Below are 14313 nucleotides of genomic sequence, written 5' to 3' on the forward strand. Positions count from 1 at the left end.
ATTTATAATCCTCTTGTTGCTACAAAGTCATTTTCTGGTTAGTTTGATTTTTAAAATTATGAATCTAAAAGACTGAGGCAGGGGCTGGGCATGCTTAAAAGCCCCGGTCCCCCCGCCCCCCTCCCTGCCCCTGCCCCAAGAAAGTCTTCCCCATCTATCTCACAGCCAGGGTGGTGAGATCCAAGACCCCACAATGGGCTGCTCTACAGCTATTAGTCAAAAGTTGTTTGTTTTCAAATTTTTCCTTCTTGTCACAACTTAAAGAGAGCGAGAGAGAATTCACCAGGCTTCAGTGTAGCGGACGTCGACCTCTTTCAGATTGGGCAGCTTGGCCTGTTTCAAAGGAATAACAACCACAGTCACTAGGAAACCAGGTACCACTGACCCCTGCCTGGAATGAGCTCCTGACTGACTTCTATTTTCTCCCTATGGAATCTACTCTCTAATTCCTCACTAGTCTTAGCTGCCTAAAGGGAATCCCATCAAAGGGGTTTCAGCAGAATCCTTTCCAGGATTAGAGACTGCCCAATGGGCTCCAGTCTAGTTTCCTGGAGCCCAAGAGAATTCAGACTGAGGACATGTGAGAATGGCACTAACCATGGAAACTGATCCTGGAATGTATTTAAATACAGAATTAAAAAATATTAAAGTTGCATAGCACCCCAGGGGCTCTCTAGTCCAACCTGTGCCTTATAATACCTTCTATAATATCTTCAAAAAATCTTTATTTTGCTTTTGTGTGAAGATCTTTCACTTGGGGCGGGGTACTCACTATCTCCCTTTATTCAGGTTTGGTTGATTTCTTTACTTTTTTTTTAAACTTTTTTTTTTTTTTAACTTTTTAAAACCTTAACTTCTGTGTATTGGCTCCTAGGTGAAAGAGTGGTAAGGGTGGGCAATGGGGGTCAAGTGACTTGCCCAAGGTCACACAGCTGAGAAGTGTCTGAGGCCAGATTTGAACCTAGGACCTCCTGTCTCTAGGCCTGACTCTTAATCCACTGAGCTACCCAGCTGCCCAATTTCTTTACTTTTGCTTCTCTAAAAACTCCAAACACTCCTGTTGGTTCTGCCCTCTGGGACCACGTATAGCAAATCATCTATGTGACATTCTTTCAAATATTCAGACAGCTATCAGGGATCCTATGAGTCTTCTCTTTTCTAGGTTAAGCCTCTTTAGTTTCTTCACCCAGTCCTCAAGTGGCATGATGTCCAAACCCTTTATCATCCTGGCTGTCCTCTCCTAGATGAGTTCTAACTTGTCAGTGTTGTTCCTAAAATATGGCACCCAATGCTACATTCAATATAGTTGGCTATGGCCTGATCAACGCAAAGGATAACATACATTCTGTTGTCCTAATTGTACTGTTTTCTGATTTGTATTTATGACTTGAGGCAGTCACCTTTTGAATAAAAATAAACCTACAAAAAAAAATCACCTCTCAGGTTTGGCCTTAAGACATACCCAAGACTGTAAGAATGGGGATAGACTAGAGACAACCAGGAACACCAATAAAAGTGTTCTTAGGGTCAATGGGAGTCTTAATCTCATCTTTGAAGCCAGGCTTGGGCCTGCTTAGATCTTTGGGAATAGGAAATGAGATAATATTATTTTTAAAACTCTATAAACCATAAAGAGCTATATATATATATATATATATATAGCTATCGTTATACTCTGTCATTCTGGATTCTAAGATCTCTTTCAACTCTGACATTCCTTACTATATGTTTTAACTCTGGCATGCTAAGGACCTTTCAGAGCTAACATTCTATATTCCAAGCTCCCATCCGGCTCTTATATTCTAAGGGTTAAGGCCCAGCTCAGCTCCCATTCCATACTCGGGACACTCCCAGTTTTGATATTATACAATCTAAGATACCTTTCAGTTCTGAAGTGCTATGTTCTAAGATCTTTTCCAGGTCTGATTTTCTATGTTATGTTTAAAAACCCCTCTAGATTTGACTTTCTGGTTCTATGTCCTAAAACTCCTCCCAGCTCATATTGTCCATTTTGTGTTCTGAGGTCCTTCCTGTCCCTGGCTCTGAACATTCTAAGATCTATGACACTAACATACCTTCAGGTCTTCATAGGTGTCTGCTGAGAGTTTGGTGCTATTCATGTTTAAACTGCAGAGGCTCTTCATTGCTACATGAAGACAGAAAGAAGGAAAAAATGTGATGAGAAATATAGGAATCAAAATTGGACAGACACATATAGTGGTGAGTGTAGCAGAATTTCTAACGGTAGGACAAGTAGACAGAATATAGCTCCCAGAATAATAATATAAGTAGAAGTAGGAAGGAACTTAATTTAGATTTAGAAATAAGTACTTGCTGAATGAGTGAATAAATTGAATGATTTGGTTCAGGTCTTCAATTAGTCCTCAACACATTCTTGTCTCCCAGTTTCTCAATGTGGTTTAGCACCCACCAACAATTTACTCATGACTCCTGCACAGTTATGGAAAGCAGAGGCTTTGGAGAGAGGTATTAGGGTCCCTTTCCTAAGTAAGAACAGCCCTGGGGGTTGTGGCTGCTCAGGAGCACTTCTGAATGTGGAATGAGCTACTGAGCCAAATGAGATTCAGATGCCAGAAATGGACCTTCTCAGCTCAACTGATGCCACAGAGACCATGTCTCACAATCATTCTTCCATACAAGTAATGTTCCTACTATTGGAACTTTTCAGGGACTAAGGGACTGGGCACCTGGTGGGTGCTGGACCTTTTCCACTCCCCTCCAATTTAGGAACCCCCAAGCTCCTCATGTATACTCACAGCTCAGGGCCAGCAGACCAGCATCAGTGACAGGCGTTTCACATAGGTTCAGCACTTGCAACATGGTGAGGTGTTCTGAAAGGAGCCGCAGACCAGCATCTCCAAACTGTCAGGACACAAGACCTACTCAGTTACCAGTCTCTGAGGTCTTGGAGGCATTGGTTTAAGAAATCCTTAATGAGGCTTCAAGAGAGATGAAACTCAAAGCCAGATAGAAAGATGGTCTAATAGTGTCTTGCTGATGCTCAGCAAGACATCCTAGGCCAGTATTACTTGTTCCTAGGAGCTGGAGTTCAGGGGAAGTATTTTAAAGCCAAAGTTACAGAATTATTGGATTTTAAACTGTATTGGAGGGACCTTAAAGCTGATCTTGTCCAAACCTCTCATTTTATGAATAAGGGAACTGAGGGAGAACAGTAAGTTGTCCAAGGTCACACAGCCAAAGCCCTTGTCATCAACACACTGTATTTTATCCAACTTTGAGTCTAGAGAGCTGGAACTCTGAACCTGTGTTTTGGCTGCTCTCCCACCCCACAAAAATAAGAGATGGAGGATTTGTGCTAAAATCACGGTGGCTGCAGTTATTCTTACAACTTGAAGAATGTGGGGTCAGGGCAGGAGTAATATTTAATAGTGGGAAATGTGATTCCTAGAAATCAAAAAAGAGCCCATACCAAACAATACTAAACAATTTAGGAGAATGAAAGATTTCTTACTACTGTAGATTTTCTGTAAATCATCAAATCTGAAAAAGTTAGAAGTCTTTCTACTATGACCTATGGCTGATCAAGCATCCTGTCTATACATTTTTGCTTATTATTCATTACCAGACATCAGTTCAATCCACCATGTTGTATTTTAATGTTAAGCAGTAAATATTGTATAAAATAGCATAATAATTGTTGGAATAGCTGGTGGAGTGGATAACTCACTGACTTTGTAGTTAGGGTTCCATTCTGTCCAGCTCTAAGGAAACAATGAGGTTGTGAGCCTAAGGGAAAAGTGAACCTTCAATGTCCAGCATCAGCTAATCAAACCCATGTGAGTTGTTCTTCCCCAGGTCACCAGAGCCTTCAGACATTGGTGCCAAATGGCTACTATTATTGGTCAAGAAAAGGGAGGGATAAGTGAAACCAGGGGTCTGAAGGACAGGGACCTGAGAGAGGGTAAGTGAGAAGACATGCCCTAAGTGGGGGTGAGAGTGAAGTAGCCTCTAGGGCCTGGGGCCTGACAGACAAAACTCATTCCCTGGTATGGCAAAAAACACAAGTGCCTGGCAAACCAGATCAATCCTCTGATTACATCTGATCTCTGGCTGGATTCCTCGAATGAAAGCACACAATCCAAGTACAAGGTGTCAGAGCCTCCAAGGGTAATGGTGTGCAACCCAAACTTAGAAACAAAGCCTCCTGGGGTGACAACTTCTCATCCCACACACCACGAGCCCTGAAGCTGTGGACACACGGACCAGCCCCAGGAAGCGGAGAGCTTCTAGCCCTTGGCCTGGCTGGGGCGGCTCATCTTCTGATGCTCATACCTGAGTGGACCACAGGTTTAGCTGCTTGAGAGAAGGCAGTTTGATGAGGTGCTCGGCACAGGCACTCGTCACGTTGGTGAAGGCCAAGCTGAGGTTCTCCAGGTTTCCAAAGGAGCCGGAGCTCAACAAGCGAGCCAGGTCTGCATCCTATAGAGTCAAATAGAAGGGATGGTCAAGTCAGGTATAAGGCCAATGGGGAGACACACACCCTCTGGCCAACAGGAAGATCTCAGCACTGAGGATGCCTTTAGGTCTATGGGGTGAAATAGGGGTTCCTGGAAACTTATCTGTAGACCCAAGAATCAGACTGTCTTTCTGTGGCCTCCCCAGAGTGGGCGATGTATTTTCACCATTTTGCCAATGCTGAGAGTAAAGGGGTTTTATCCTTTCCTCATTCTGCATTTTCATATGCTCAGATACGATCCCTGTGAGGGAAATAGCTGGGAAGAGTGGGACAGAGAAGGCCTAGTTTTTATCTCACTTCCAGGAAGTAGATAAGGGACTTAGGGTGTAGGTACAGAAGGGGAAACAGGTGGAGGAAATGAGGTAAAAGTCTCCCTTGAGCTCCTTCATACTTTAAATCATTGACTTGTACCCTCCAAAGAGATTCTTCTATCTGAAGATGGTAGTAAGGGCCTGACTACTGGACCCTTAAGCTGCTGTCACGAGTGTCACCCAGAAAACATAAGAAAATCATAGTTTAACTAAAAGGGATTTTAGATATTGTACACTCTCAGACCTTCATAGCTTTGGCTCCTGGAGAGACAAAGCCCATAACCCTCATTCTGGATGAAATGGCTAACTGAATCGCGGCTCATCTTCTGATGCTTGTATCTGAGGAGGCTACACGTTTAGCTGCTTGAGAGAAGGCAGTATGATGAGAACATTTTATAGATAAATAAAACTGAGACCCTCAGAGGGAAAGTGACATGGCCAAAACCACACAGGTTAGAAATAACAGCACCAAGATTCAGAGTTTGGTCCTCTGCCTGGATACAGAACTAAATGCAAAGAAACACTCTGCCTTAAAGCCCTATATAAAATGTGCTAGTATTTCCACTGCAACATGTTGCCTCTCACTGGCTCATTAAACCCTCCACCCAAACATCTCATGAAGACATGTAATGACCTAATACCTAGGAAAGAAACTGCCTAGTTCCATCACTTTGTCTTTGGCAACTCCGCCCTTAGGAATGACTAGGGGAAGGTAAGCAAAGTCACCCGTGACCAACCATTCCTCATCTATCATTCAGCTTGGCATTGACACCACCCCACTCATAGCACCACAAGGCCAAGTTCCATACTCCTAGAAAGAGTGGCCCAGCTCAGGGAGAAAAAAGATACTTACTGTGGACTTGGAAGGCAGAGTTAACCTGGTGGGGCCCCCTTTTCTTTGCTGTGAAAGAAATAAGCACCTATTAGACTTTCCCCTCATTTTTTATAGTCCGTCCATCCCTTGCTCAGCCTGTGCCAACTCTTCTCAGAAGCCACTAACAAGTGTTTGAGGTCTGCAACCTCTATGGTCACATAAACAGGATGGGTCAAAAAGGAGTACTCAGGTGTATGGCCAGTAGGGCCACACACTGGGCCCACAGGAAAGTCTTAGTACTTTGGATGACTTCAAGTCTTTGGGATGAAATATGAGTTCCTAAAAAACCCATTTATAGACTTAGAGGCAGTCTGCCTTTCTGTGACCTCCCCAGTGTAAGTACTTCATCCCCACTATCTTTCTCATCATTGTCTCACCACTCAGCCCTTGGCTGCTGACACTGTTTCCCTTATTTGTTCTGCCCACTGACTAACTTCACTTGGGAAATGCAGAGAGTGACTTTCTCTAAGTGACTCTCCTTCTGAAACATCTACTGGAAGTCACAGAGTTGGTTAGAGAAGGCCTAGAAAAAGAAGCCAAGCGTGCTCCCCAGACAAGAAGGCATCACTAAGAGGCTGTGAGACTGCTGCATGAGCTCTTTCTTAGTTTGTAAGAGTCTGTGAGTCTGTGATTAGGGAAGACCAAGAGCTTGGGGGCTCCTATGGCCTATCCTTCTGCAGCTAGAAACTCACTGGATACAGAGAAGTCATTTTCTCCCTGCCTCTTCAAATCTCTCTCTACGAGCCAGTATACAAATCAATACCAGCAGAGTATGCAGACCATTTCTCCACTTTGGTCATAAAAAATTAAAAAATCCTAAAGCAGTGCTTATCTGAAGATAAATAAGTAGAACTGGGTACCAGAAAGATTTCCTGCATTTTCCTGCATAAAAATCTTTCTTCAAAACTCCTGGAATGGGAGATCTTAACCTGGAGTTCATGAACCTGGTTTTAAAAAATATGATATCTGAATTCCCAAATAACTGGATTCTTTTGTTATCCTGTGTATTTCTATTTTATGACTTCAAAAATAAGACTCTGATAAAGCACCAGACTGCCAAATGGGTCCAAGATACAAAACAAGTTAAGAGCCCCTACTCTCTATGGAGGTATTTTGCAAGGTAAAGAGGAATTGGGTAATTGTCTCAATCCTCAGTAACAGACCCAGAGCATCTGGGTAATCATATGTATGGTCAGGATGTTGTTCAAACCTACCAGCTCCTTTAGCTCCCTCTGCCTGTCACAGAGTTGCTCATACATTTTCTTTCCCACATCAGTACTTTCAAGGGTGGAGATGATCTGCAGTTGGGTGTCGTTGTTGTCTATGATGTTGTATTCCAGCATTAGACAGAGAATCTGGCAGAGAGAGGGATAGGAAGAAGAGTGAGAGGGGCCAGCAGAGCAGAGGGAAGTTGTCTCCTGTGAGGTCTGTGATGGTCACTTGTCTAAGGCACAGAGAAGATCTGAGGTTACATGCCCCTCTTATGTGGTAAGAGGGTACAAATGTCATTCAAATCACTTTGCTGACTTAGATGCTTCAGGCATCTACTTCTTCGCCCCACACTTGTATCTTCCAGCCCTTGCAGAAATAAGCACTGGTAATTGTAGTCTCCTCATCTTCTCAAGCTTCCTCTGGAAAAGAAGGGCCCACTTTCCAACAGGATCTATAGGAAACACTGGAGACTCTGACTCTATCTTCTTGGCCCAGCCTCAGAATCAGGGAATGGATGTAATGACATATATCTAAGAATCAGGGATAGCTCAGGACACTATGGGGGTTGGCAAACTAGGTACTGCCAACAAGTCATTTGCCATTTTTTTTCAAGGTTGGAAAGAAGAGGAAGGGAAGAGAGGTTTCCTGAGTCATCTGAATCTAAGATCAGTAGGATGAATGAATAGGGAAGCATTTCTCCCTGGCTCTTTCTTTTTTCTTCTTCTTCTTCTTCTTTTTTTTTTAACCCTTAACTTCTGTATATTGGCTCCTTAGTGGAAGAGTGGTAAGGGTGGGCAATGGGGGTCAAGTGACTTGCCCAGGGTCACACAGCTGGGAAGTTCTGAGGCCGGATTTGAACCCATGACCTCCTGTCTCTAGGCCTGACTCTCAATCCACTGAGCTACCCAGCTGCCCCCTCCCTGGCTCTTTCTAAGATAGGAAGATGGAAAAAAGAGGGGGGAGGGAAGAAGGAAATAAAGAGGAAAGGAGGAGCATAATTAGACAATAATATTATAATTGGAAAGGCCATTCTAGATCACCTAGTCAGGCCTACTCATTGGACAAATGGAGAAACTGAGCTTTAGAGAAAAAAACTGACTCATCGAAGGTCACACAATCAGTAACAGAAATAACACCCAAACATAGATCTCCTTCCTCAAGGTTACTGCTCTATTCACCCTGCCACAACCATCAGTCCTTCTGTCTAAGTCCTCCCTCTCTAAAGGCACCAGCACTCTGGATTGCCCCTTGCTTCTTCCTCTAAAATGCTGGCTATTCACCAACTGGGTGAGTAAGTGGAATGGCTAGGAGAGAAGAGTCCTGGACACACGGATACTCTCAGAAGCTCTATGGTAGTCCCTGGGCCACCTCACTCCCTTCTCCCCACCCCTGCCCCAACTTCCTTGTTGTGGTTGCTCCTCGATCTCACTACACAGTAGTTGAGCAGTGCTGTGAAGCCAGACGTAGAGCTACACTCACCTCCACCATGGTCTGATTGCCCCTCAGGGCCAGGAGCATGCATGGTCCCAGCTTGTTCTCAGCCAGTGAAAGCAGAAACTTTTTCGTCTTATAACAGGATCCCATGAGTATATGCACCTGGGAGAGAAAGGAGGCCACAAAGCAAGGTCAGAGGTATGGTCTCACCAATATTTCAGATGGGATAGAGACACGCAATGCTTCTCACCCATCTGCAGGCCTCGGGGCAGCTCAACACTGAGGTGAAGCTTAGAAGTCTCAGCTTAAGCCACAGCTTACCTAGAGATAAAGGCAGACCCACAGCCTGCCACACTGAGACCATTGCAGAGGCAGCCTCTGAGCTAGGCAATGCTTGAGAAATGTTTGGCCACACAGCCATGCTGACTTTCTTTGGTTTTGCTGATAACAAACATAATTTTCTGGACATCTGGTCTCTGGGAGGGTTGTCAGAGAATCCCATAAGTCCAGTGGATGAGAACAGACCATCAGGTAACATTACCCCCTCCCTATTCTTCACATTCTAAGTTATAAGTTATAGAATCATAAGATTTAGATCTAGAAAGGGCCTTAAAAATAATTTAGTTCTAAGTACAGAGTAGAAAACTGAAGCACACAGTGTCAGAGCTGGGTTCAAACCCAAAACTTCTGATTTCAAGTCCTTTATTCTTTTTACCATACCACATCCCGAGTCTTCTTATGGAGAGGAGGATCTGAGCTTTTCTCTGGGACAACCTGGGGCTGTAACTCCGATGCCTGAATTTTGTCTTTGGGTTTTTGGCACCAATGGTACTGGGCAAAGATTTATGAAATTCTCATGCTCCCCATGGCTAGAGCTCAACATTCACATGGTTCAGAATAGACAGCACAGAGAAAGCCTGTCTTGCCTTCACTTCTAAGGACCTCTGAGGATTGGCTAATCCTCTCTGGGGAAACCTTATGGTCACATCAGCTGTAAATACTTGTCAGTCAGTCAACAGGGAGTCCTCCTTAGGGAAGGGAGCCCACTAAATGCAGGCTTCCTGGTGGCTTTGGACATGAGTCCAAATGACAAGGATAGATTAGTGAGACATCATGAATTCACCCCAAAGCACCTGACCTGGAGCAGACCATGCTTCCTGCAGGCTTAGGAGATTAGATATAGAGAGATGGAGAGGAAGGTGGGGCTGGAAAGGAAATGATGAGTCACTGGGGGGGCTAAAGAAGTCTTATAGATCTGTCTGCCCCTCATCTCAATACAAAATGCTTTTGCCTTCTCAAAAAAGTTATTGTTTTGAAATGGAAACTTCCCAGCCCCAAAGGTACACTATATTATTCTAGAGAAATACTCCATTTTGATTTTAGTGTCTGTCTAATTTTCCTTCCAACATTTGTTTAATCATTAGGGTCTTGGTATGGCATGCCAATGGATACGCTCAGGCTAGTGGCTGCCAGCTTATATTGCTTCTTATTCTCATTGGGTACTGAGTGGTGGAGGGACCACCAGGCGTTGCTATGGGGAAGGCAATGACGTCTTCACAGGGAGATTATGGCTCAAGTTGAAAAATAAATGAAGGGAGAAAAGAGACAAATTTCCAAGCTCCAGAAATCTGGCTAATCTAGCAGTGAGTGCGTGAGTTAAGACAGAGCACGTACACAGAAACGTCTAAAAATAAGCCTCTTTCAAGAAGGACCCAAGAGGCAGCTCATATATTATAGACAAAACTCAGGCTTGGCTCAGCTCACTGGGTACTTGTATACAGAGCTAGTTTCCTGGTAAAGAGTCCCTTTGCCTTGCAAAAGCACAGGAGAATGAGTTATTTGCTTTGATAAGAAAGGGGAAGGGGGACGAAGCTAGTGGAGCCAGGGGAGACCATTTCTGACTTGAGCTGGCTGGCCTTAGGTAGTACTATACCAATATCTCCCTCCATTCCACCCTGTTCACCCCTGGAACATCTCCCCTCTCTTCTCCAGAAGAAACTCTTCAAATCCCATTCTCACTACTTCCCTATATAAAGCCCAAACCTTAGCACTGATTCTCTAAAGCTATCTGCCTGGAGGTATAACCAAGGTGGAGACCAGGAGGGAGAAGGGAATGGTCCTGGCACTTCTACCACAAAGCAGCCTGGCTCTCTGTCAATCCTTCACAGAGCCCAAATGTCTGGAAAGGCAGCACAAACATAGCACAGAGCACACAACTGTGAGGGTGCTCCAGCAGCAATCTAGGTTTTTCCCATCTTCTCCATTCTCCAGAGAGACCCTGCACCAGCAGCCATCCATCTCACACTGCATATACATACATAGATAAACACAGACAAACACACACACACACACACACACACACACACACACACACACACACACACACACTATCTCCTCTNCACACACACACACACACACACACACACACACACACACACACACACACTTTCAGGTCCATGTGTTGTCTCCCTTCTTAGAATTTTTAAGGCAGATATTTTGCTTTTGGGCTTGTATCTCCAGTGCCTGGCACATAGTAGGTGCTTAATAAATACTCCTGGATCTTTAATCACCTCCTTCCTCCACTAGCTCTTTCCCTTTTGCCTAAAATGCATGTCCAAGTCTCCCTATATCTTGGCCTCCTTTGGCATCAATGTCTAATGAGTCACCAGGTTCACAGGATCGCAGATCCTATACCCCCTTGTTTGATTGATGCTTTGGCTTCCGCTCAGGCCCTTGAAGACTATCTCTATATTTCCCAGTCAGGGGCTGTCAGAGGGAAAGGTCACTTGAAGAACGTCAGTATCTGCATTTCTGAGGCAAAGCCGGTCAGTGGTCAGAATGAGCAAGGGATCACAGGACCAATATTAGGATCACAGATTTAGGATGAACAAGGTTGTCAAAGACCATCTAGTTTAACCTCGACATGCTGCAGAGGACAGTGACTGGCTTGAGACTGCACAAGCAGCAAGTGAGGATTTTGACCTTACAAGCAAGATTTGGACCTTAGGTTCTCTGGCTCTGAAGACAATGCTCATCCCCTCTTAACATCCTGCTTCAGTTCTCTGGGTTCTTCTCTAGTGATCTCTCTGGCCTTTGCCCTCTCTTTCTCATTCTTCCTGGCACAGCTGCTCCAGTCCCAGTCCTCACCACAATTCACAATGAAAGAGGCTCCTACCTGTTTTCCTGGCTTCCAGGCCCTCCTCCAATCTACTCTGCATATGATATCATCTTCCTAAAGCATAGATCTAATCACATCTGATCAAATCATAGCTTCTTACTGACCAGAGATTAATGTTCAAACCCAGTCTGGCACTGAAGGCCCTCCCCCATATGGCCCAAACCTACTTTTCTAATCTTGCTCTGGATCTATGATTCCATCAGTGTGGAGGAAACTCCTAGTATGAAAAATACTTCTAATACAGATGAGCAACTTACCTGCTGTTGCCTGATCGGTTAGCTGACTTGTCCAAAGTCATACAATGTGTTTCAGAAATAGGACTTAAACCCAAGCACTCCTCACTTCAAGGCTAAGCCTCTATCCATGATGTTACATTATCTCTCACCTTTCAAGTCTTATCTCTGACTACTTCCCTATATAAAGCCAAAATTTTAGTACTGAATCTCCAGCATGCTTTACCCTTTCTACCCCAACACTGCTGCTCATATCTGGAATCCATTCTCTCTCTTCACCTACTACTTCATCCTTCAAGAACTAACTCAGATTCCACTACTTCCATAACCCTAGCCCAGTGATGGGCAAACTTTTTAAAGAGGGGGCCAAAGGAATGGAAAATGCTCATCTGTCAGTCTGCTTCTAAGGCAACTCTTTCGAAGTTTCACTGTATTGTATCCTACTCGCTGTATTCGTCAGGTCAGGAATAATACCGTGCAGCCCTGATAGAACATTTCAGGGGGCCACATCTGGCCCGCAGGCTGTAGTTTGCCCATCACTGCCCTAGCCTGACCACCACAGCCTAAAATAATTTATTTTCTTTTGAACCTATATTTTGATTCTTGTGTCCAAGAGCCTTGTCTTTCTCTCTCTCCCAGAGGTGTTGTGAGGATCCAAAGAGAGAATATATATAAAAAGACTATTAGGGTATAGACACATGTCAGGAACTTAACAATTAGTTTGCCAATGAATGTAATGTTGCATTAGCTCTTCTACTGATGTTTTTAATTGCTGCCTTTCTTACTTCCATAAAAAGATTGTAATCTCTTTGAGAGTATGGTTTCTCTTTGATCTTCTTTGTCCCCTTAGAATGCCATGCTAGGAGCATAGTAGTAATTTAATAAATGGGTTGAATTTTTTTAAAATCTTGCTCCTACCACCTATATCATCTTATGTTTTTTTTCTCTTTCATTGTAGAATTTCCAAGGAGAATGGTCTACATTCATTAGTTATGTATCTTAGAAATTCATCCACTCCTTAAGACTTTTGCAGCCTGGCTTCTGCACCCACCATTCTTTCGAAATTATTCTCTCACAGATCACCAGTGACTACTTATTTGCCAAATCCAATATTCTCTTCCCCCAACAATTCTCATTCATTTTTCTTCACTTCGCTATAACACTTGAGACTTTCGACTACTCTTAGAATACTCCCTTGTGTTGGCTTTAGTATTCTTTCTTTTATAAATACTACTTTCTGAGTATCCTTACTACATCTACATCCTATTTCCTTAAATGTGACTAATCCCAAGGTTTAGCCCTTGTACCTCTTTCCTCTCTTTCTAGTCTCTTCCTGAGGGAACAGATCCTCTCACGGATTCAACTATTACCTTCATCCAGATAATGGCATTATTTTTGATTCCTCACTCTCTCTCACCCAACACATCCAATCAGTGTACTCCCTATCTTGTATTTATTCTGCATATATTCTGTCTATTTTAATCTTTGTATTTATATCCTTAGTGACTAGCACAGTACCTGGCACATAGAAGGTGCTTCATAAATGCTTACTGATTGATGGATGGATGGGTGACTGATCTCTCTTCTTAGCTTCAGTTCCATAATTACCTTTAGCTGCCTGTCAGATATCTACTTGGTTGTATTACTGAAGCTTTAAATTCAAACTCAACATGCCTAAAACTATCACTTTCAACCTTCCTCTCCCTCAAATTAGTTTCTTTGTCTAACTTTATTGTTCCTATTGATGCAACCATCATCTTCCCAGCCACCGAGGCTCAAAATTTCAGTGATCAGTCTTTCTCCTTTCTTGACTCTATACTTCCAAAAGCCAGCAAGTCCTATAAATTTTTCTTCTTCATTCCTTCTTTCTCATATTTGTTTCTTTCCATCCCAAGAACCAAAATCTTAGTATATATCCTCATTATTTTGAGCTTGGGCAATTGCAATAGTCTCCATTAATTAAGTTCTACCTCAAATCTCTCCCAAACATCCTGTACGTAATCATAACATATACTACCTATTTGATTAATCATCTTAAAATTATTCTTTGTATCTATCAAAAACCCTCAATAGCTCTGGAGTGCTCAGTGAATAAAGTCCAAACTTCTTGCCATTCAAAGCCTCTCCTGATCTTCCTAACCCACTTTCCACTATGCATCTAAACAAACCTTCTCCTCTAGTCAAACATGTCCTGAGATACCATGCACATTATTATTTCCACACCTTTGAACATGCCATTTTCTAACTTGAAAGTTTATTCTCTCTCTGCTAAGTTCTACCCATCCTTCAATGCCTACCTCCTCTTCCACAGAATGTGCTCTAACTGCTCTGGGCCCCAGTGATCCCTCTCTCTTTAAACTCTCATTACGTTTCTTGTCTGTCTCTGATTCAGCACTTGGCACATGTTTCTTCTCTATACTGTTGTTACTTTTTGTTGAATGAACATGTTCTTCCTCTCTAGTTTTGATTGTGCTTTCCTCAAGGGAAGAAAGATCATATTCTCTCTCTCTCTCTCTCTCTCTCTCTCTCTCTCTCTCTCTCTCTCTCTCTCTCTCTCTCTCTCTCTCTCTCTC

At 43.3% G+C, this 14313-nt stretch overlaps 1 protein-coding gene across 1 annotated transcript in view; it reads right to left on the minus strand.

Annotated features, from left to right (window-relative positions):
• Positions 1-279: 279 nt before the first annotated feature.
• LOC123233492 (c-Maf inducing protein) overlaps positions 280-14313 on the minus strand; it is a 268181-nt gene continuing 254147 nt past the window's right edge. The window contains exons 13-19 of the mRNA XM_044659582.1: positions 8375-8491; positions 6898-7038; positions 5663-5710; positions 4315-4461; positions 2778-2883; positions 2076-2146; positions 280-333 (exon numbers count right to left, since the gene is read on the minus strand). Of these exons, the coding sequence (XP_044515517.1) occupies positions 280-333; positions 2076-2146; positions 2778-2883; positions 4315-4461; positions 5663-5710; positions 6898-7038; positions 8375-8491 (684 nt within the window). The remainder of the gene's footprint in view (positions 334-2075; positions 2147-2777; positions 2884-4314; positions 4462-5662; positions 5711-6897; positions 7039-8374; positions 8492-14313) is intronic.

This window comes from Gracilinanus agilis, chromosome 2 (genome assembly GCF_016433145.1).
Source record: "Gracilinanus agilis isolate LMUSP501 chromosome 2, AgileGrace, whole genome shotgun sequence".
Lineage (NCBI taxonomy): Eukaryota > Metazoa > Chordata > Mammalia > Didelphimorphia > Didelphidae > Gracilinanus > Gracilinanus agilis.